Raw genomic sequence first — 22,973 nt, 5'->3', positions numbered from 1 at the left:
GTCTTATACCCTTATTTAAAAGTCGAAAATTCAATGGGGTAAAATAAAAAAAAAATTTCATCAAAAATGCCGATTTTGCATGTTTTCAAACACTTTTTTATATATAAAAAAAATGGAAATGAATTAGTATTTTATAGAAATTTTCATCTCTACAAATTTTTTTTAAAGAATTTTTTTTTTATTTACTTAATTTTTTTTAATTATTTAGGCCGCTCCAAACGAAAATCAAAAATAAAGTCCTATGCCCCATTTTAAAAGTCAAAAATCCAATGGGGCAAAATAAAAAAAATAGAGAAAGTAGTCGTCTAAAGAACGACATACTAAACCGCATTTCGATGTTGCATATGTATCATTGCTTTTCGTACTCCTTATTCCAGATTTTCGTACTCCTCATTTCACATTTTGATACCCCTCATTTAACATTTTTGTCACATTTTTGAACTAATGGGAACTATTTTGCACCAATGGGAACTATTTTGCACTATGGGAACTATTTTGCACTATGGGAACTATTTTGCACTATGGGAACTATTTTGCACCAATGGGAACTATTTTGCACCAATGGGAACTATTTTGCACCAATGGGAACTATTTTGCACTATGGGAACTATTTTGCACCAATGGGAACTATTTTGCACTATGGGAACTATTTTGCACCAATGGGAACTATTTTGCACCAATGGGAACTATTTTGCACTATGGGAACTATTTTGCACCAATGGGAACTATTTTGCACCAATGGGAACTATTTTGCACCAATGGGAACTATTTTGCACCAATGGGAACTATTTTGCACTCTTGGGAACTATTTTGCACCAATGGGAACTATTTTGCACCAATGGGAACTATTTTGCACTATGGGAACTATTTTGCACCAATGGGAACTATTTTGCACTATGGGAACTATTTTGCACCAATGGGAACTATTTTGCACCAATGGGAACTATTTTGCACCAATGGGAACTATTTTGCACCAATGGGAACTATTTTGCACTATGGGAACTATTTTGCACCAATGGGAACTATTTTGCACTCTTGGGAACTATTTTGCACTATTGGAAACAAAAAAAAATTTTGGGGCACAGGTGACACACACACACACACACACACACACACACACACACACACACGACAAGTCGAGTTTAATACCGCATTTTTTCTTCGAAATGCGGTAAAAAAGTTACACACACGCACACACAATTTTTCACACACACACACACACACACACACACACACACACACACACACACACACACACACACACACACACACACACACACACACGGACGACAAGTCGAGTTTAATACCGCATTTTTTCTTCGAAATGCGGTAAAAAAGTTAAAAATTTCATCAAAATTGATCGTTTTCATAATTTTTCAAGACATTTTCAAAAAAAATTTTCAATTTTTTTAATTTTTGTTTTGAAAATCATATTTTAACTTGAATTTTCTTCTCTAAAAAATTTTTTCATAAAATTACTGAATTTTTTTTCAAATTTTTTTGACAGTTATTTTTTTATGAAATTTTAATTTTTCAATTTTTAACTTAAAATGATCTAAAATCAATTTTTAATTTGAAAATTTCAAAGAAGATTATTAAAAATCAACAAAAATGTTGATCAACGATCAAAAATTGCTAAAATTTTGTCATTTTTTATGAAAATAAGTATTTCAAATTTTTTTTTTATTTTGCCCCCCCCATTTTATTTTCAAAAATTTTAGACTTTATTTTTGATTTTCATTTGGAGCGGCCTTATATATTTTATTTAAATTACATTTTTTTATTAATTAAGGCCATTTAATTTAATTATTTCACTTTATATCTACAAAATGGCAGACAACTTTTTTTAAATATTTTTAGAATTCTAAGATTACTATGCAGTCAAAGTTTTCTGTTTGAATTTATCTCTATTTTGAAAAAAAAATGTATTGGGACAAAACATAAAAAAGAAATTGGAACGGCTTAAATAAATATCTGTAATATGAACTGGAGTATAAATAAATACATAAATTAGACAAAAATCACAGTGTAAGGGTAAATGAATAATGTTAAATAGGTTCTGAAAAGATTAATCGCGTCTTTTTTAAAAATTTTTACATTTAAATGGTTTTCATAATTTAAAGTAACGCCTTTTTTAAAAAGAAAAAGTAATATTTAAAATAAATATTTGATATCCAAATACATACTACTTAGCTTATAAACTAAATGGTTTTAAGCATGTTGAATGTGGCAGAGGTTTAGTGAAAAAAATCAGAAATATTAAAGCTTAAAAAATGTCTAGCTCTACTTTCATAGATATTGACGATAAATCCTTAAGTACTAGTTTGAATGAACTTGAAGATCAAAAACTAAAGGTAGAATCTAATTTAATTATTGTAATAAATAATAAAAGCGGCAAAGTTTCTGTAGACGAAAGAACATTACATAGTTTGTTAGGTGAGAAACTTTCTTTATTAAAAAAAAACTAAACTTTGTATAAAAAAACTATCATTTAAGTAGCTGATGAAACTACCCAAACGTCGGTAAGCATCGTGAGTGTTTGTTCGCCAACGCCAAGCATGCAGAATGAAATTGATGCAGAAGATACACAAAGAAATGGAGAAGATGAAACCGATGAAAATGAAGAAGAATCGATGAAAATCGATGTTGATTCAACAGTAAAATCGCAGCTCTGCAGTAAAAAAGGTTTTTCATGTGTAGGAATAACTATTGAAAATCATTATTCACCTAAACAATCAAAATCATTTGTTGCTGATGTGTTGAAATTAGCTGGTATAGAGAATCGAATTTCCATCGATTATGAATTCCAGAGATATGTAATACAAAATGACCACTGTTATACTAACTCAATATTTTCAAATAAATGTAAATTGGTCTCTTCAAAAAAGCAGAAAAATGTTCAAAACTTACCATCACCTTCAAAACGAGCTTTAGAAACGAATGAAACAAAGGAAAAATATTCAGAAAAACAAGTGAAAAACAATAAAGCAGAAGAAGACGCACTTGAAAGTTCAGAATCTGAATATGGAACAGAAAATACAGAAAATACGTCTCTGGAGGATAATGACGATGAAAGTGATCTAGACTTTGAGATAAATCGGTCGAGCCGCTCCTTTAAAAAAAACAAGAAAAAAAGAAAGATATCAAAAAACAAAAGTGTATTGAGACAAGGCATTTCAAAAATTAGCAAAAAGCGTCAGTGGACTCGTTTGACAGACTTTGAGGAGGCGGGAACAAGCAAAGACAGTATTAACAAAGGACACATATCAAAAACAAATCTACTTGATAAAACTATGGTAGCATACCAACGGAAAATATCCAAGGGTAAGCAGCTTCCTCGGAGTACTGAATCTAAAATTGAAGAGAATGCAACTCCTAAAGTAACAATTTCTTCAGAGGAACAGTGTAAAGTTAAACAGTTAAAAAGTGTAAACGAAGAAGATTTATCTGTAAATGAAAAAGATGTATTTTTAAATGAAAAAGAACTATATAAAACTGAAATAACTGGAGAGTATGATGAAATGAAAACTGTACAAAACACAGAAAATAATACTTATCCTGAAAATTCCCTTCTTGAGACTTTGGGTGGAACTTTACCAGAAGATTTTATGTACAGTGTCGCTGAGCTTGCTGAAAATAAAGAAATTCAAGAAATCATCGATAAACAAGTACAAGGAATGGAAATAGATTCTTCAAATGTGTCCGAAGTTAATGAAACAGCTGCTATAAACATATGTAATAAAGTAACAAATTCAGATATTAATACTAAAGTTAGCGACGGTTCACCAAGCAAATTATTGAGAGTTATAACAAGTCACAGTCGAGTGATTGATTTACCTCAAATTGAACTTCCTTCAACTTCAACAAAAGGTGCTAAAAAACGTCGTCAAAGTAACAATATGGAATTGGAGGCTGATGTATCAGAAAGTAAAATGTTTGAAACATTTAAAAATAAAAATGAAACATCTCGCACAGAAGAGCCTTGTAAACTTGATGAAATCAATGTGTCAGAAAAAAACAAGGATATCATAAAAACAAAACGAAAAAGAAGAATTACAAATCCCGCTGTTTTGGCAGTATTATCAAATGAGAAAAATAATGAAAGTGAATCTGCAGATAGTTGGAATTCAGAAGACGATCCAGATAGGTATAGTACATCAGAATTTTTAATGCATAATGTATAAAGTAATGCATAATAATTTCAGATTATGGTGTATTTGTCGTCAACCCCATAATAATCGTTTTATGATATGTTGTGATGTATGTGAAGAATGGTTTCATGGAAAGTGTGTTAATGTTACCAAATCACAAGGAAATCAAATGGAATCAGCTGGAAAAGATTGGACATGTCCAAACTGTTTAAACGAAAAACAAAATAAGGTTAAAAAATTTTTATATTTGCAATACGTAATTAGGTATATTTAATACAAACATAAATATATACCTAATTAAAATAAATATATTTAGGTTGTTCCATTTTTGTCCGCACCCCTTTTTAGAATCCAAAAAACGAGTAGGGCAAAAAAAATTATTACTTGAAAAAAAAAAGTTTTTCTTTCAATCTTAAATTCAAAATTTTTCAAGAGTTTATTTTCAAAAATTCAATTTCGATAAACTAAAATAATTTTGCGTTTTGGTATGAAAAAAATTATTCAAATTTTTTGCCCACCTCATTTTCCCTCCCTTTTTCCCATTTTCAAAACTTTTTGGATGACACTATTGGGTTTCACTGCTTTACAATAACGCTGTGGAACAAAATAAAAAAGTACCCGGTGCTTGGGTCCGGAGTAGGGCAGTCTTAAAGTAGGTCCCGAGCTGTTAACAAATCTATATTGACCTTATCCAAAAACGCAGAGTTCACCAAAGTTATGGCCTTTTGAAGTTTTTAAAGGTTTTCATGGACATTCTCCAAGGTAACTTCCATAACTTGCATTAGAACTTCAAAATTTCTGCCACAAGAAGATTCAGCGGACAATTTTATGCATATTTAAAAAAAATTATTGATTTTGGTGAATTTTTAAGGGAGTTATGGTAGTTCAAAGTCACAAAATTGTGAATTTTTCCCAAAAAATTGAGATATTTTTTACTTTTGAGGTCTGATGCGCCAGACAAATCAAAAAATCATGTAGCTCATTTGAAAGGGCATAAAATTTACTACAATTTCAAAAAAACAACCAAGCGGTTTGGTGCACTTTTACGGATTTTATCATAGGAAAACGAATGACAGGTCAGCAATTTTTTTCATCAAAAATGTACATTTTTTCAAATTTTGAGGTCTTATTCGTTGTTTAATGTACCAAGTGTTGTATATCATTGGAAAGGGCATTTTTTGACATTTTTAGATGAATTTTCTTCTCTAACTGCAAGAATTTTGTATGATTTTGAAAATTTTATAAAATTCAATATCTATTAAAAAATATTCTGATGAGAATTGGTTGATTATTTGGGATAATGATGTACAAAAACGCAATAAAATGAGTTATATCAACCTGAAATACACACTTTCAATTAATATACCTTGTTTCTAAACTTTTTACAATATTTTGGCTTTTTTACTTGCAAAATGAGGCTTTTAAGCTATTTTTGCACGTTTTTGCACATCATTTTCCCAAAATCTCAATCAAATCTAATCGGAGGTTTTTAAATAAAAAAGTAAATTTTATAAAATTTTCATAAACATACAAAATTCAGGCAGTTGTAGAAGAAATTTTGTTTAAAAATGTCAAAAAACTTCGATTTTTAGTAAAAATTTGAACATTTTTGGACATAACTCCCAAAAAATTAATTAAAATTTGAATGGGATTTTTTCTAAAATGTTGCAAATTTTATGCCCTTTCCAATGATATATAACACTTGGTACATTAAACAACGAATAAGACCTCAAAATTTGAAAAAATGTACATTTTTGATGAAAAAAATTGCTGACCTGTCATTCGTTTTCCTATGATAAATTCCGTAAAAGTGCACCAAACCGCTTGGTTGTTTTTTTGAAATTGTAGTAAATTTTATGCCCTTTCAAATGAGCTACATGATTTTTTGATTTGTCTGGCGCATCAGACCTCAAAAGTAAAAAATATCTCAATTTTTTGGGAAAAATTCACAATTTTGTGACTTTGAACTACTATAACTCCCTTAAAAATTCACCAAAATCAATAAATTTTTTTTTAAATATGCGTAAAATTTTCCGCTGAATCTTCTCGTGGCAGAAATTTTGAAGTTCTAATGCAAGTTATGGAAGTTACCTTGGAGAATGTCTATGAAAACCCTTAAAAACTTCAAAAGGCCATAACTTTGGTGAACTCTGCGTTTTTGGATAAGGTCAATATAGATTTGTTAACAGCTCGGGACCTATTTTAAGACTGCCCTACTCCGGACCCAAGCACCGGGTTCTTTTTTATTTTGTTCCACAGTGTAATTTATATTTCGATTTTTTAGGTACAACCAAAAATAACAACCTTTTTGGAACCAAGCAAACTTACATTTAAAACTGAAAACCTGTGTATTATTTGTAAATCGATAACAAAAAAAGGGTCTGTTTACTGTAGTGACAATTGTATCTCAAATCATATAAATGATGTACTGTTAAAAAATACCAATAAGTTAATCAGCAATGAAGGTACTAAAATTATTGGTGAAAAGGATAATGAAAAAATAAATGTTGTTGAAAAATCTACAAATCGATATCTTTCTGGTGAAAATGCTCCGTCAGTAATGAAAATAAAACAATGGCTAAAAGATCATCCCTCATTTCAAATTGCAACAGAAACGGAAATGCATTCACTCAAATCAAGTCACCAACACAAAAAAGAGTGGCAAGGAAAAAAAGATACACAAAAATTTGTACCTAATTCAAAACTTGAAACTAAACAAAAAACAGTACAGTCACAATTTAATTCACCCCCTAGTTCAAAAGAAATATTTGAATCGATAAAGCCTACTCCTAAAATACATTCAGCATCTTCAAACTATCGACAAACTAGTACAAACAAGAGCTCACATGAGAAAAAAAATGTTACACAACAAACAATGTCCACGAGTAAGGATATTCGGGATCATGATATAATCAGGGCCAAATCAAGAGAAGGGTTACAAGTAAGAGTATTTATTTTAATTTTTTTTAAATTACATAACACCTCATTGCATTCAAATTACAGGCAGCTTTAGAAGAGCGTATGATCGAAATTAAAAAAACCAACGCAGTGCATTTGACAACAGAAGAAATTAAAGAATTTGCTCATAGTGTTGAAAATGAGCTCTATTTACTATTTAACAAAGACTGCAATCAAAAATATAAAATGAAATACCGATCATTAATATTCAATATTAGAGATAGAAAAAATTTAACATTGTTTCAAAAAATATGTGAAAAGTCCATCAAACCTTTTCGGTTGGTGCGGATGGATCCCCAAGCATTGGCAAGTCAAGAGCTTGCTAAATGGCGAGAAATGGAAAACAAGCATCAGTTAGATATAATTAAAAAATCTGAATTAGAGTTACTTGCTTGTTCAAAAAACTATGTTGTAAAAACGCACAAAGGAGAAGAATTTTTTGAAACCAAAAACACGGAGTCAAAAGATTTAGACACCAAAATGGCTGTTGATGACATACAAAGTACTGATTCACCTGCAGATTCAAATGAGATGAATATTTTGTTCCGAACTTCAAAATCGCAGGAAAAATCACAAAATAAATATACAGAAAAAAAGTATGATGAAAAAGAGAAAAAACATCATCGTAGTAGCAAACACAGTAAACACAAAAGAAAACATAGCAAGGATCGTTCTGAAAGTAGACATAGTAGAAACAACAGTAACAAAAAAAGTCGTCATGAAAAGAAATATGATAAATCCCAAATAGGAGCACAAACCGAAGAAAAAATGGAATCCATAGAGTCATTAGAAATGACAGCGCCAACTGAGGAAGATTTCAATTTGATAGACAAAATACTAGAGGGCTCTCAAGTGATTTTAAACCGCCCAAAGAATTCTTTGGCTTCAAACAACATAAAAAATTCGTATGCAAACACAGAAAATTATCAAAAGAGCTTACAATATTCAGAAAGTGTCCAGAGTCTAAAAAAAGAATCTTTAACAAATCTACCTTCAGAGAAATGTAAAACCATTTGGAGAGGCAATATTAATATGATTGATGTGGCTAGTTTCTTTGTTGAAATAAGCCCACTGCTTGGAGATGCAGCATCTGTAAAAACACATTTCCCTAAATCATTGGAAATCGTTGGACGAATCGCGCCAGAAACAGTTTGGGATTATATAGAAAAAATACAAAAAAGTCCGAACAAGGAAATTATAGTTGTCCGATTTTCCTCTCCGGAGGAAGTTAATTATGTGACATTATATCAGTATTACATCATGCGTCGAAGGTTTGGAGTTATCAAATCTAATTCTTCAGTTGTTAAAGATTTTTATATTTTTCCACTGCCAGCGGAAAACGATCTTCCTCACATATTAAGTTCAATAAAAGGAATAGGATTTCTTGACGAAAAAAATAAGCCTAATCTTCTGATTGGAGTTATTGTAAAAACTATTTCTAAACAAGGCTCACGGACTAGTGTAAGTATCATACTTTGGTTTACATCTATGAAAAATTTTTTTTACCTAATTTTATTTTCTCAAAATTAGTATAAACAAAGTCCAACATTACAGATTTCGAAAGAGAGTATGGAACGAAAAAGAAACCTTGTAATGGCGAATGTCGAACAAACAAGCAGTTTCTCAAAAAAGAGTAAATTATTGTCATTAAGTTTACCAAAAACTAATTTTAAAGGTATTATACATATTTTTAATTGTTCAAAATTTCTTCCTTTATTTCCTTTTTGATTGGTTTTAATTCAATTTTATTTATTTATTATTATTAGGCCAAAACAACAATTCCAAATGTTTTAGATTTCCTCCCACCTAATTTTTTCTGAAAATCCCAGGTGGGATATTAAGTATCTAAAATGTAAGAAAAATTTCAATTTTTAGTACATTTTTGACTTGAATTCTCTTGAAATTGATCAGCATTTCCGTTAAAATAGGTTGAAAATTCGATATTTTCAAACATTTTCAAATTTTTAGTGAAAAATGGTCAATTTTTTAAAGAAAACAATTCATCCCTCCAAATTTTCCAAATTGATGTTTAAATAATAGAGAAAATAGAGAAATAGAAAAATAGAGAAAAGTGAACGTTTTTACTTTAAAAGATACTCGACACTCGATATAGGTCCTACCTAATGTTCAGAAGGTCCATGAAACCTAAAACATTTAGGATTTTTGTTTTGGCCTAAGTAAATTAAATTTTATTTCCTCTTTTTTTATATCCATTTTTAAATTTCATTAATTTAGATGAAGATGAGCCATATACACCTGAAGATAGTGACGAAAACGTATCAATTATCGACAAAAATATATCAGAATCAAGTATACAATCAAACATTATTGGCCAAGAAGTAATAAAACTCAATCAGATTAATCGAGAAATAGAAGTACGTAAAATAGAAATAGCTGGAATGTTAAAAGTGGATTGTGAACAATTGGTAATTATTATTTAATTATTGAACGTTAATACCAAATAGAGAAACATTTACTTTTGTGATTAATTCGTCTTTGAGTTTAATATGAAAATTATATTCATTTTGCAGAGCGAACCATATTCACCTTCTCGTCCCGTTGATTCACCAAGGCGCACAAAAAAATTACCTAGTTTGGATCAAATAGCAATACCTTCTAACCTTTCTGAGATTCTAGCTAGTATTAAAAGCTCTACACATTCAGTGTGTGTAAATGATACTACCGAAAAGTATGATACATCTGGAAAAATTGAAAATTCAAACGAAGGATACAATGTTGCTCAAATGTCACATAAAAACCTTAATGAAGCAAAGATTTGTCATGTTGGACAAAAAGACTTGGATTTGCGAATTTTGCAACAAGCAGTACAAGAAATTGGAAGTCAAAACAATGCTAAGAATGATACCATTGTAGATATAGATTTACGTAAGGAATAATAATATGATTTTTAATACTTAATAATTAATGGAACAATTGTAACATTTTTTGTTTATATACTTATATTAAATACATATTTAATACATACATTCTTATATTTATGATTTTGATTGTATTTTTAAATATTACTTGTTATATGGGTCATCATTGCGCGAGGAATCACGGAAAATCACAACTTCGTCAAATCAAAAATATAAGATACTTTCCATCTAGAGCATGAAAAAATAAAAAAAAACTTGTTCTAGCGAAACTCTCTGGCGGTTGATTTCCCAAGTTTTACTCTATTACTCCGAACCCAAAAATGTCCCGTTTTTCATACATTTTACTCTACAGTAAAATCGGTTTCTGAAGAAAAACTAGAAAAATCAATTGCCAGAAAATTTCGCTAGAACAAAACTTTCTTATTTTTTATATTATTTCATAGATTTTTGATTTGGCGTAGTTGTGATGTTCCGTGATTCCTCGTATAATGACCCATATATAATTCACTTCAATAAATATGTCCTCAAATTTCTAGCAGTTTTCAATCATTTATATTTATTGACATTGCCTCTAGGTTCAACTAAATAAGCATACCTAATTGGGTTTATTTTATTTATTGTACACCTAATGTGCAAATTTGATTTCAGGCCATAAAATCAAAAATATTTTTGGGGATTTTCACGTTTTACAATATTATAATCTTAAGATTTTGTTAAGCTTTTAAACTTTTATATATCAAAGTTTGAGAGCGATGATTTTATTTTTTATTTAATAAACAGAAGATCTTAGAATTTCTAAGAAAATATATTTTAAAAATTTGACTAGAAAAATAAGTCTAAACTTCGAAAACATAATAAAAATGTACAAAAAAAAACCAAAAATGCGTTTTTTACTGAATATTTTAATTTTTGAGACATATACCTAGTAAGAATAATAATAATAATAATCGTTCTTTAAGTAAAATACATAATTATTTTTTATGGACCAATCAGAGAAAAAACTTGGTCAATGTATTTAATTTGATATTCCATTTCTATTCGATTATTATTCCACGAAAACGTAAAGATTTATGTCTCAATAAAATATTTTTGAGTATTTATTTACTTAGGGTGTTCCAAGACCGTTTTCTGTTTCGTGTTTCCTCCCCCATCATTTTTATCAAAAATTACCATGAGGGATATAGAAATTTTATATAGATTTTGAAATAATTTTTCATACTAAATGACTTAAGAAATCAATTTTTGCTAGCTTTTTTAGCGATTTAGCTGTTTTTCAACAAGTTTGACATTTCACACTATTCAAAAGGTTATTAATAATTATTTTGATTAAGAAATCAAAAATTATTTTTTTTACAAAAAATAACGATCAAAAATTTGAAAATTATTTTTTTAAAAAAATTTTTCAAAATAATTTTTGGAAATGAAAAATTAAGTCAAAATGCTAATTTTTATAACAATATCAAAGAAAATAACTCAAAATTGAACAATTTTATTACTTTGCCACATTAAATAGTACTAAAAACGAAAATCTATATAAAATTTCTATATCCCCATGGTTTTTATTTCAAAGATGAAACGCGAAACAGAAAACGGTTTTGCAATACCCTTAAACATTCAATATGGGTCATTTCATAAAGAATCACGTTTTTCTTCAAAAACCAAATTGGCAAAATGGGGCTTGAAATTCACATTTTTGGGTTTCCTGACGCAACGGTTCATATGCCATAATTTGTTTTATGGAGAAAAATGATGTACTCGAGACGACAAACAATTTTAGTGAAAAAAATTTCAAAAAAAATTCACATTCAAATTTTGATGTTTTGATCACGTGAAAATCTGACAATTTTCATAAGTTCAGGTCGATTTTTTTCGAAAAAAATTTTTCACTGGAATTGCTTATAATGTCGAGTAGATTTTTCTCCATTCATTTTAATTATGGTCGGAAACGAACCATTACTCCGAGAAACCCAAAAATGTCCCGTTTTTCATACATTTTACTCTACAGTGAAATCGGTCTCTGAAAATTTCGCTAGTACAAAGTTTCTTATTTTTTAATAAACTAGATGGAAAGTTTCTTAGATTTTTGATTTGGCGAAGTTGTTATTTTCCGTGATACCTCGCGATAGACGATATTTTTGCTTGTAGTAAAAATAGGTAGGTATGATTTAACGTACATACGTTAAACATCATTTCGAAATTTTAAACTACATACAAATAAACTAACAATTATTTTAAATTAATTATAGAAAACATGTAAAAAAAATATTTTTTGAACAAATTCCTTATTAATACAAATATTTAAGAATTCAAAATTGAGAAAAAAATGAAAAAAAACCCTTTTTTGCTTTTGTTTTTATTTAATTTTATTTATTAGTAAGGTGTTTAAATTCTTAAACGGGTCGAGGAACTAAGAGTTTACATTCCATAAATTTATAATTTTATATATTAAATATGTATGTTTATGAAACTTGTTTTTATGGTATTTCGAAAAGTTTTCTATTTCGCGTTAAATTTTTGAAATAAAAACCATGGAGAATGGAATATATAGAAATTTTATATAGATTTTTATATTATGTATGGAAAATTATGAAATTGTTTAATTTTGCATTATTTCATATGACATTCTTAATAAATTAGCGTTTTGACTTATTTTTTCTTTTCTAAGAATTAGGTATTTTTCAAAATAACGACATTTTTTGTTAAAAAAAAAATATATCTTGATTTTTTATTAAAAATTTTCATAGATAAATTTTAGAATAGTTTAAAATGTAAAAATTGTTTAAAAACAACTACTAAAAACGAAGATGTGGAATAAGTAAAATAAAATAACTGTTTTTTTTTTATGTTTTTTGGTTCTTTTTTTGTTTTATTTGTTTTTAAATCAATTTAATGTAGTTTAACATTTTTTAATGTTGTTTGAAAATATTTTGATAAAAATATCAAGAAGAAGTATATTATAAAATAAAATATAACGACCAAAAAGTTTAATTGATATTTCTAAGAATACTTGTGGAAAAGAAAAATTAAATCAAAACACTTATTTAAAATTAATCCATACCATAGAAAGAATAAAAGTTATAAGCTGAGAATGAATCGAGTATCAACACAAAAAATAAACTCCTTCATGGCTTTATTTAAATTACTGAACTAATCATATAGTTTAATTTCTCATTTCAAGCTTGAATAAAATTTAAAACTATGAGGTAAAACATGTTTACAACTTCTTTATCTACCATTCCTATAATTAAGTTTCGGAAATGCAACACAAAGTTTTTGGAAAACCCTTGGGTGCTTATACTTGAATTTTTTAGCTCTATCAAATTGTATTTTTGTTACTTTTATAAATTATTTTAACAAAATATCGTACTTATAAACAACATTTTTCCAAAAAAATTCATCGTATGTAGAAGTTTTTTCGACACCCTTAGTGTTAATTGTTGCTTAATTCAATATTGGAACAAATTTAAATAGTTTCCTAAAAAAATAAAAAAAATTAAATAGAGTTAATAACAATATTATGAAAATGTTATTTAAAATCAAAATATTTGTCAAAATTCTAATGAGTTTAGACTACGATAATTATTAGTTGTTTTTAAGATTATAAATTTTTAACTAGGCACATCACCCGATATCAGCATTTCATCTAAAAATAAATGGCATGAGATTTTTGATAGTTTTGTATTAATTAGGCCTAAAATAGTCCAAAAAACGTAAATTTAAAATTCTAGAACGAACCAAACTGTTTCTATGCATTTTTAGTGAAATCGGGTATGTTAAAGAGAAATATACCCAAATTCACTAAAAAATAGCTAAAAATCCGTTTAGTGCGTTCCAGAATTTTGAATTTAGGTTTTTTGGACTAGTTTAGGCCTTACTAATACAAAACCATCAAAAAATCTCATGCCATTTATTTTTCGATGAAATGCTATAGGCCACTCCAAATAAAACTAGGTATAAATAAACTAAATATTTTGGTCTTACTAAATGATAAAATTTAATACAACTGTCATCAAATTTGCTTAATTTGGTCTCATTAGATTGTCGACTTTTGGAATTTATGTTTTAGTTATATTTGGAACGACATTAATGATTTAATAAGAGATCTGCGGTGTACCTCTCCGTGTGTCATTCCATAATTTGGGGAAGGCTGTATTTTTTACCAAATTTCGAAAAAAACGGTATTAAACTCGATTTGTCGTGTGTGTGTGTGTGTTCCGGTGTGCTCCATAATTTTTGTTAAGCCATTTATTTCACTTTAGCAAATTTTCATTTAAATGATATTAGATATGAACTTAATTTGCTTTAACATCGCATAATCTATCGAAATTCAGATGAAAAATGTTTTGAGTCACTTGTCTATAATTTTTTTCTTAAATTTTAATTTAACGAAATTTTATTTCAATTTTGACTTAATACTTTGAAATAATAAAAACAAAAATTAATTTAATGTGAATAATATATACGTAAAAATATGTAAAAAATATAGTAAAAAAAATTAAGGCGAATAAATTTGATATATCCATTTTTATTCGTCCTTCCTCCAATTTTGTCGAAAAAATTCAAGAGGAAAAATAAAAATTAAAATAAATAATTGAATAATTTTCACATTTTTTGGAATTTTTTATTGAAAAATTACTGTTTACGTTAAAATCATTAAAAAACAAAAGAAATTGGCTCTAATCAATTTTAAGTCACGTGACTTTAATTATTTTGTTCAAAAATTTTTCTTTCGCGGTACAGTATGTCGTTATTCAGACGACTACTTTTTATCGCATTTCAATTTTTTTGAAAAAAATGCGGTATTGTGCTCGTGATGTCTTCCGTCCGTCCGTCTGTGTGGTGTGCCACTTTAACTTTGTTTGAATTAGCAGGTTTGGCGAATTCTTTTCAATTGACAGATTTGACAGCATATTTAAAACAAAAATCCGTTGGAATTTTAAATTAGTTTATCTATTGGAAAATGTTGTCAATGAAAATTAGTGGAAACCTTCGGGAAAACTCGGAAAATTCATGGAAAATCGGAAAATCTTGAAAAATTTTAAAATTTTAAAATGTTCAGGGGAGTCTCGTGAGTAACATAAAAAGTGAAAATTGATGAAAATCTTCGGGAAAACTCGAAAAATTTATGAAAAATCATTGAATTGAACACATTGAAATGCGGTCAAGTCATTCGTTTTATACACGAATGCAATTCATTCTCGTTTTATTTTTATCTTACCATTTTAACTTCAACTGTTTTAACGTTTTTCCCAACAAATGTACTACTAATTTCTTGATTAGCCTTGAATGGTGAGCAGCTTAATGACATTTCTAAAAAAAAATATATCAAAAACGTGAATTTAATTTTTACAAATATGATGCATTACATTCTAAAATAAACCAAAATCACTGCTTGAATTTTCATAAAACAGTAATAGAACTAAAAAACTGAATAATTTTTCGATGGTCTAACAAAAAAGAAAAAAAATTTTGCTTTTTCTCCTTCTTATTCTAAATTTTATGATAGTTTTAAAAAATTTTTATCGCAGAATATGAGCAAAAATCTCGTAGCGAAAAAAGGTCGAAATTTAAAGTTTTCTATTTAAAATTTTTGTCAACCAGGATTGTTTGCCGTGGTGAGTAAATCAATTTTTAGCATTGAAATAAACCGTTTAAACAGAAAGTGTAAAATGTGATATTTTTTTAAAAATTAAATCTTTCATAAAATTTAAAAAATAAGATAAAAATAATGTCGCGAAAGTTTTGTTTTGTTTTTGTCTATCCAAATAAAACACTATAAATCTCAATAATCACTAATTTTTATAAGTAATTTCAAAATCAAGTATTTTGGTATTTTTTTAGAATGAAATGCTCCTTATTTAAACATAATATGAAATTCAATTTAGAAAATGAAAATTTATATTTAAATTTACGTTTTATTTTATAGGTTTATCTTATATATATAAGAAAATATATGAAATAAACTAAATTGACTTATACTTATATAAAGATAATATTAAAATTAATAAAAACCTTCAGCACTAGAGCTTGAGTCGGTAAAGCTAGGGGTACCTTCTGTCCAAGTAGACGCAGGCGAGATACATGTCATTGCTCCTCGATTTGCTTGTTTATAAGTCAATCGCGCTGCGTCTGAACCAGTGTTGCGTTCCAAATGAATATCTGAAACGCTGTTTACGAACATTACGCATTTTTTTCCTATTATGTAATTAGAGTTTATCTTTGGTACCTGATAGTATCGTTTGCTTCTGTAAAAGAATGTTGATCATTATTAAGTGAGACTTCTTGGTATGACCTCGTAAGAGATTGTACTGAAACGTCGTGAAAAGCCGGTGGAGGAGTTGAAGAACAAGAAGGAATATTACCTGAAATATCATAATAATATAAAAATTTTTTATCATATATTGCAACACGATTATTTTTAAAAATTATCAAAGCTTTGAAAAGTGTAAGTTCCTACCGGTAGAAACATTTTGTGAATTGAATTCAAAACCTATTTTTATGTTTTGCGTTGCATCTTTAGAGCAACAAGGCTTTGGAGATCCTCTTGGTGGCACTGGTGGAGGTGTAGTCTCTTTAACAGTAACACTTTTTTTCTTCAAAGGTGGAAGTGTAGAAGAAATTTTATCTTTTTTTATATTTGTTGTGAAATATTCTTTCGTTTGTTGTTTCGGCTTAGCTCCTGATTTATTTACATCAATAGGTTGTTCTGTAGTATGATCTTTAGTTATTGAATTTTTTTTTTCTAGAGATTCTGATTGATTGTTTTTAATATTTGTTGGTAAAACTTCTTTATGTCGATGCGATGCACCTAAAAATAAAAGGTTTATAATTTTATATTCGTAAAATCATAATTGGTTTTCTTATATGTCTGGTAGGTATTAATTATATATCTGATGATCTTTAAAATTAAAATAAATAATAAAAATATAAAATAGATCAGTTGTCGAGGCACATTGTTAAATTTGTTTCCAAATTTTGGTACGGCATTAACCGATTGAGTATCATAAATTTAATTAACTACCTATTTTTAATGAAAATTGTCAAACAAGGAAAATATATATGAAATTTGTTTTTTTGGAGCAGAAAAAGTTTTTGTATTTAGAAATCGTATTTTTAACACAAGAAATACCTTTGGATGGTAACATCTCAATAGCAGATTTGTGTCCCAACTTTGATATGCTTTTACGTTTAGAAGGTGACTGCTTCAATGCTAAAATTAATGTTTGAGATTAAAAAAGGAACAACATTCATTTATAAAATAAATACACGGATAATGGAGTATTGTACATTTGAAATTGAAATTTGACTGTTTTGCCTTCTTAAATTTAAGATTTTCAAAGGTTTTATTTAATGCGTTTTTTTAGAGCAAAAAATATTTTCTGCACTTACGTTTAATTTAATTAAATTGCAAGAAAACCAACAATTGTTTGAAAATTTTTAATTTTTTTTATAAAAGGAAAAACATGTACCTTTTGAAGTACTTTTACGAAGTTACTAAACATATAATTAAATTTAAATTTTTTAAACGGAATGTCGGAATGCAGTCGGAATGCAGCCGGAATGTCGGAATGCAGCCGGAATGTCGGAATGCACCCGGAATGCAGCCGGAATGTCATCGGAATGTCGGAATGCAGCCGGAATGTCGGAATGCAGCCGGAATGCAACCGGAATGTCATTCGGAATGCACTCGGAATATCCGGAATGTACTCGAAATGCACTCAAAATGGGTGCATTCCGAGTGCATTGCGAGACTTTCCGGGTAAATAATTAAATTTAAAATATCCCAATTAAATAACAACATTAAACTTATACACCTGAAATGCGGTACCGTTGAACGTACGCTGTACGGATACAGCTTGATCTGGTTTAATATATTCTCACTGAAAAATAATTGGCCTTGTTTTATATATCAATTAAAATCAATTCATTTACCTAAGTAACTGCTAACGAAGGTTCTAAATTTTCTATGGTTGCCTTTTACTTCAGGAAGGTCCACTTTTTGCAAAATATTAAAAAAAATATAAATATTTATACTTGAGTTTTTTTTCTGTATAAATGTAAATAAAACAAAACTTAAACTCAATGAAGTTTTATACTCTCAAAACAAACATAAAGAAAAGATATTTTAATATCAGATGAAAAATTTTGGATTAAACTGAAATTCTGTGTGAAATTTACGTTTGCCAACCTTAACACATCACAATCGGTTTTAACTGGATATCATTATTGACCAGAGAGCTAAAAACGGAAAAAATACGAAAAGATGCTGGTCAAAATTGAACCAAGACCAATTGTGGTCTGCTCATTAAAAACTTTTCATCTGAAATGAATAAATCTTTCTCTCAAGTTATTCGATTTAAAAATCAACCTTAACAAATCAGAAAGGCCGTTCCAAGTGAAACTAAAATTAGTCCTTCTGATCCCCCCTTTCAAAATTCAAAAATTGAGTTGTAAAAAAAGTTAAACAATTATGTCTTTAATGTTTATATTATTTCTTAACTAATAAATTTTATTTTTCGCATTGTATTGGTCTATTTTTTAATTTTCTTGAAAAATAAAAAAAAACAATTTGAATATTGTACTGTTTATGGATTTCTTTCTCAAAAATTTTTTTTCCGAAATTGCTATGAGTGTTTAACTTGAAATGTTTCAAAACCAATTTAAATTTACAAATGTTATTAGGAAATCTTCGACTAAAAATTGTTTAAATATTGTGTTAAGAGTATTTTAAAACTTTTTTGGCCACCCCCATTTTGTTTTCACAAAATTTTTGAGTTTCAATCGGAGCGGCCTGGATATAATTATAAAATAATAAATCGGATATAATTATAAAAAAAAATAAAACGAAAGAAATGCATGTGGTGGAAAGCACTTAAAAATAATTTTTAACACAAAAGAAAAAAAATGGAAATTTACAAAGCCATAAATAAAACACGAACTTAAGGTTATTTAAACTATAAGTATTTTTAATAATTCAGAAATTTTAAATAATAATAAGTTTATCTATAAAATAAATGGTATCTAAAATTACAAATTTCATGAATTTAAACTGAAAAACTTCAAACATTTATTAAATATAATTTGGAAATACCTAAGTTTTTACATTTTTGTTATCATATTTTAAAGTTCTTAGAAAAAATAATTTCATAGTAAAATGCAAAAATGATAAAAGCATTTAAGAATTGTTATTTGTTTTGGAAACAGACTTACGAGATTGTATTTTTTTGAAAACGGTCTTTGCCATGAAATCTTGAAATCTTTGGGCATAAAAGGAAGGACGATGAACTGAAACCGTATCCTAAGAATGAGAAATAGCGTTTGTACATACATATTGAAATAATATAATCACAATCACTCACTCCGTCGTGTATAATACTTTTGAATGTATGTTCTAACTTTTTCTTTAGTCTATATGATTGCAAAATATCAATTATTCCAATATACAGTAAGAGTCTTTCTCCTTTTTCACTGCGAGCAGGAATACCACCAGGCCTGTGATAATTATTAATTTTTTTAATAATATCATTATTAAACCATTATTAAAGAAAAATACTAACGGAACATCATCTTCCTCGTCTATCGGTTCGCTCTCTGCTTGAATACTCTCCATTGCTGTTGAATGAGCTACTAATCTTTGTCTATTTATTGACCTAGATTTAGGAAAGAAAAAAAACAATACAATACAATTATAACGTAGGGTGTTACAACTGTCGAAAATGTTTTGGATTTCATAAGTGTTTCATTAAGTATTAAGATTTCATAAGTATTTACAAATTTGTTTGACTTAAAAATTTGAAAAAATTAAGAAAATTTATACTATGAACCTTATTTCAACAAAAATCTAATATCTTTATAATTTTTTGTTCAAAATAGCTCAAAAATTTATAAATTCAAAAAGTATTAGTTTTAGATACTCGATATGTCTCCTAGGAAAATATTAAGGAAGGAGGATATTTAAAACATTTTATATTATAATTATATTATATATATTATATTATAATAAAATATTTACTAATATAGTAAATACCTAAGAGTATCCTAAAAACGTTTTCTTTTTCGCGTTACATTTTTGAAATAAACATAGTGAAACTAAAAATAATATTATTCAGTGAAAATAATATTATGAGATATATATATATAGGGGGATATAGAAATTTTATTTGGGTTTTTAGCACTGTTTTGTATGGAAAAATTATAAAACTGTTTAATTTTGAATTATTATTAATAAATTGACATATTTTTTCTCTTCCAAAAATTATTTTGAAAAATATTTCTAAAAAAATAATTTTTAAATATTTAGGTCCTTATTTCTCATAAAAACTGGGTAAAAAATATTTCTTGATTTTTTACCCAAAATTTTACCTTTAAAATAGTTTCAAATGTCAAAATTGTTTTAAAACAACTAAAACATCGCTAAAAATGTTTTAAAAAACTTAAAAAACAAGTCATTTTATATTCAAAATCTATACATAATTACTATATCCCCCATGGTCATTTTTGATAAAAATGATGGGGGAGGAAACGCGAAACAAGTTCAGTTTTTGGAACACCCTAAATATAAATTAATATAGTAAACTGTTTTTACCGGCTTCGATTGAGTCCTGCTAATTTTTCTCGTTCTTCTCTATCTCTCTCATGGGCCATGAACTGATCTGCTTCTGGCGCATCTTCATAGTCCGAAGACTCTGACTCTCGAGTTTTTAATTCTTTACATTCATTTTGTCGTTCTTTTAGTGCCAAATCTAAATTGTGTATTCCAACAAGTAATGAATAATCCATTATCTTAAAAGACTCTAAAACACGGCAATCACGCTGAATCGTTCGAATTAATGCGTTATATGTATCTGCTTCCAGCAAAATTCCATTAGGATGCAATTCCATAAAATCTAAGTCTTTGTAAGTTGGAGACGCTTTTGATCGCTCACTTTTTGATGCCTTTCTTTTATACGTAGAACCTTTCAAATCATATTTTTCATGCATTTTTATATAAGAAGGAAGTAAGTTATTCATAGCGATTAATCTAACATTTTTACTATTGCACTGGTAACAATACAAACCGAAGAATTTTGGCAACAATGTTCGTGGATTTTGATTTAAATTCATATAATAGCCAGGTAATAGTTTTTGCAAAAATTCACCTTCTTTATGTTGCACTGTCTTAATTATAAATTCATCATCGCTCGTTAGATAAAAAATAGAGCCAGATGCACCAGGGTTAGATAATTCTCGTAAAGGTTGTGAGCACATAGACATCATGAAGTCATCAGGTTGAATACCAAATAAATCCCGAAAGTAGCGGAAAGCAATTGGTGCATATATTTTAAATCGAAATTCACTAAAATGATGTGCAGGTGTCATGCTAGAACCTTCAGGCGGAAATGATATTGTTTCTATTTCCCAAAAGTCCATCATTAATAAGTCACGCTTTGGTTTGGATGCAAGGCTTCCAACCTAAAACATAGACGTGAAATACAGATTAGTTCATTTTTTCTATATGTACTATATATTTTACATTAAGATTACCGTATGCTGAATACCCAATTGAATGGCTCCCATGATTTGTGTCGTTTGAATTTTTTTATAAGTTATTTCACCACCCTCACCCACTCGTCGATGACCGATCTTTCGATCAGGATCTGGTTTTGGCCTTCCGTACGTACTGTTTCGCTGATTTGTATCACTCTGAGAATTGTAATAGATCCAAATAATTTTTTCAGAAAATATAAAATTATTATAAGATGCAGGATAACCTTACCTCTGCGAATGACATTTTAGCTTCATTTCTGGTATCTAATAATAGCACATACAAGGAGAAAATAAGGGAGTTAGCTCTTGCATATTAAAAGCTTATAATTATTCAAATAGTAGTAGTATTTTTTTTAGTGGATACTTAGTCTATTTTGATTGATGATTCAAGCTCACCATAATTACTATGATCAAGAAGCGATAATTTCTTTTTTGAATCCATGTCTTTTAAATCGTATTCTTCAATAGAATTAATAATATCTCCAGATGCCATTTTTATTTCTTGTTTTCTTATTACTTTTAAATTTCTTTAAATCATGAATTACTGTGATGAATAATGAGTAAAACTTCAAATACAATTTATTGAAATATTTGATTCAATCTATTTTGTAAGTTGAAAGGGTTGACAGTTTTTTTTTTGTAAAATTACATATTTTTCTTCGGAAATATCTACTTGTCAAAAAAAAATGACTTTGACGTTTGGTGAGTTTTGAGTATAGTCGAGTATTTATTTATTTAAATATTTATTTAATCAAATAAGATTTAATTTCATCAGATTCACGATAAACAATTAGAGTTTATGGTTTGTATGGTATTTTGTCTCCTTACTTAATGAATCGTATACACAGAGTCGATCGATTTTACAAAAAGCTAATCAAATTTACAATAAAAATCATAAAAAAAGATTTATTGTCCATCATAGGATGCTTAAAAGTCGTAAACGTTGCGAATGTCAAAAGTTGGAAATCTCAAAAAGTCTTGTGCAAGATAGTAAAAAAATCTCAACAAATTAAGAAATCGAACTTTTTTGATTTAGAAGACGAAGAAGACAACTCAAACGATGAATTATATTATTGTTGTGGTTTCAAATTTATTAACATGAAAATAATCGATAAACAAAAGCTTTGACTAAAAACTTGACGGTTGAAATCTTATTGGTAAAAGTAGCATGAATTTAAGTAAGATGCCTCATATGCAATAGCTTAAAATGAGAGTTATGAAAACATTGAACGGAATCAGAACACTTTTTTAGCGGAAATTAATATACCCACATGAGGAAATGATGCAGTATATGCAATATCTAGAAAAAAAAGCTGGATTAAATGAAAGATAAAAATTTTCAAACAGAACGAAATACAAAAAAGGCAACGAATGATTTTCATAAAAACTAGCTTAGGATTACATACATTTCGATTTACATTTAGTTAATTATAGTAAATACATAAGTATCTTATTACTT

General features: G+C 28.0%; 2 protein-coding genes across 10 annotated transcripts; one reads left to right on the top strand and one right to left on the bottom strand.

Moving 5' to 3' along the window:
• Positions 1-2,094: 2,094 nt before the first annotated feature.
• LOC134830571 (death-inducer obliterator 1) lies at positions 2,095-10,694 on the top strand. Of its 3 annotated transcripts, none has more exons than XM_063844098.1 (8): positions 2,095-2,436; positions 2,497-4,147; positions 4,206-4,380; positions 6,436-7,092; positions 7,155-8,570; positions 8,664-8,784; positions 9,345-9,535; positions 9,641-10,694. In XM_063844098.1, the coding sequence occupies exons 1-8, from the start codon at positions 2,274-2,276 to the stop codon at positions 10,004-10,006; spliced, it is 4,740 nt and encodes a 1,579-aa protein (XP_063700168.1). In that variant the 5' UTR covers positions 2,095-2,273; the 3' UTR covers positions 10,007-10,694. The 3 variants fall into 3 exon arrangements, with proteins under 3 accessions (XP_063700168.1, XP_063700167.1, XP_063700166.1); XM_063844097.1 differs by having other exon boundaries at positions 2,096-2,436; positions 2,500-4,147; positions 8,640-8,784; XM_063844096.1 differs by having other exon boundaries at positions 2,096-2,436; positions 8,640-8,784.
• A 2,466-nt stretch (positions 10,695-13,160) lies between these two features.
• LOC134829590 (phosphatidylinositol 4-phosphate 5-kinase type-1 alpha) lies at positions 13,161-22,170 on the bottom strand. 7 transcript variants are annotated; one of them, XM_063842749.1, is made up of 14 exons: positions 21,911-22,170; positions 21,744-21,778; positions 21,512-21,670; positions 20,574-21,439; positions 19,546-19,638; positions 19,348-19,480; positions 19,199-19,286; positions 17,921-17,983; positions 17,118-17,198; positions 16,446-16,796; positions 16,215-16,350; positions 16,040-16,155; positions 15,207-15,298; positions 13,161-13,463 (listed from the first exon to the last, which is right to left on the bottom strand). In XM_063842749.1, exons 1-14 carry the CDS (start codon positions 22,005-22,007, stop codon positions 13,452-13,454), a joined length of 2,322 nt encoding a protein of 773 aa, XP_063698819.1. In that variant the 5' UTR covers positions 22,008-22,170; the 3' UTR covers positions 13,161-13,451. The 7 variants fall into 7 exon arrangements, with proteins under 7 accessions (XP_063698819.1, XP_063698817.1, XP_063698816.1 ...); XM_063842747.1 differs by having other exon boundaries at positions 13,162-13,463; positions 16,001-16,155; XM_063842746.1 differs by lacking the exon at positions 13,161-13,463 and adding an exon at positions 14,276-14,305 and having other exon boundaries at positions 16,001-16,155.
• Positions 22,171-22,973: the final 803 nt, after the last annotated feature.

Source organism: Culicoides brevitarsis, chromosome 2, assembly GCF_036172545.1.
Source record: "Culicoides brevitarsis isolate CSIRO-B50_1 chromosome 2, AGI_CSIRO_Cbre_v1, whole genome shotgun sequence".
NCBI classification, from domain to species: Eukaryota; Metazoa; Arthropoda; class Insecta; order Diptera; family Ceratopogonidae; genus Culicoides; species Culicoides brevitarsis.
Note: the sequence above shows the minus strand (reverse complement) of the source record. Positions and strands in the feature narration are given on the sequence as shown.

Coding starts and splice junctions, on each gene's coding strand:
- LOC134830571 (XM_063844096.1), top strand. CDS start 2,274: ATGTCTAGCTCTACTTTCATAGATATTGACGATAAATCCTTAAGTACT. Junction 2,437..2,496: donor AACATTACATAGTTTGTTAG/GTGAGAAACTTT, acceptor CTATCATTTAAG/TAGCTGATGAAACTACCCAA. Junction 7,093..7,154: donor AATCAAGAGAAGGGTTACAA/GTAAGAGTATTT, acceptor TTCAAATTACAG/GCAGCTTTAGAAGAGCGTAT.
- LOC134829590 (XM_063842746.1), bottom strand. CDS start 22,007: ATGGCATCTGGAGATATTATTAATTCTATTGAAGAATACGATTTAAAA. Junction 21,779..21,910: donor TCTTGATCATAGTAATTATG/GTGAGCTTGAAT, acceptor TGCTATTATTAG/ATACCAGAAATGAAGCTAAA. Junction 17,984..19,198: donor TTTCAAAAAAATACAATCTC/GTAAGTCTGTTT, acceptor TTTTGCAAAAAG/TGGACCTTCCTGAAGTAAAA.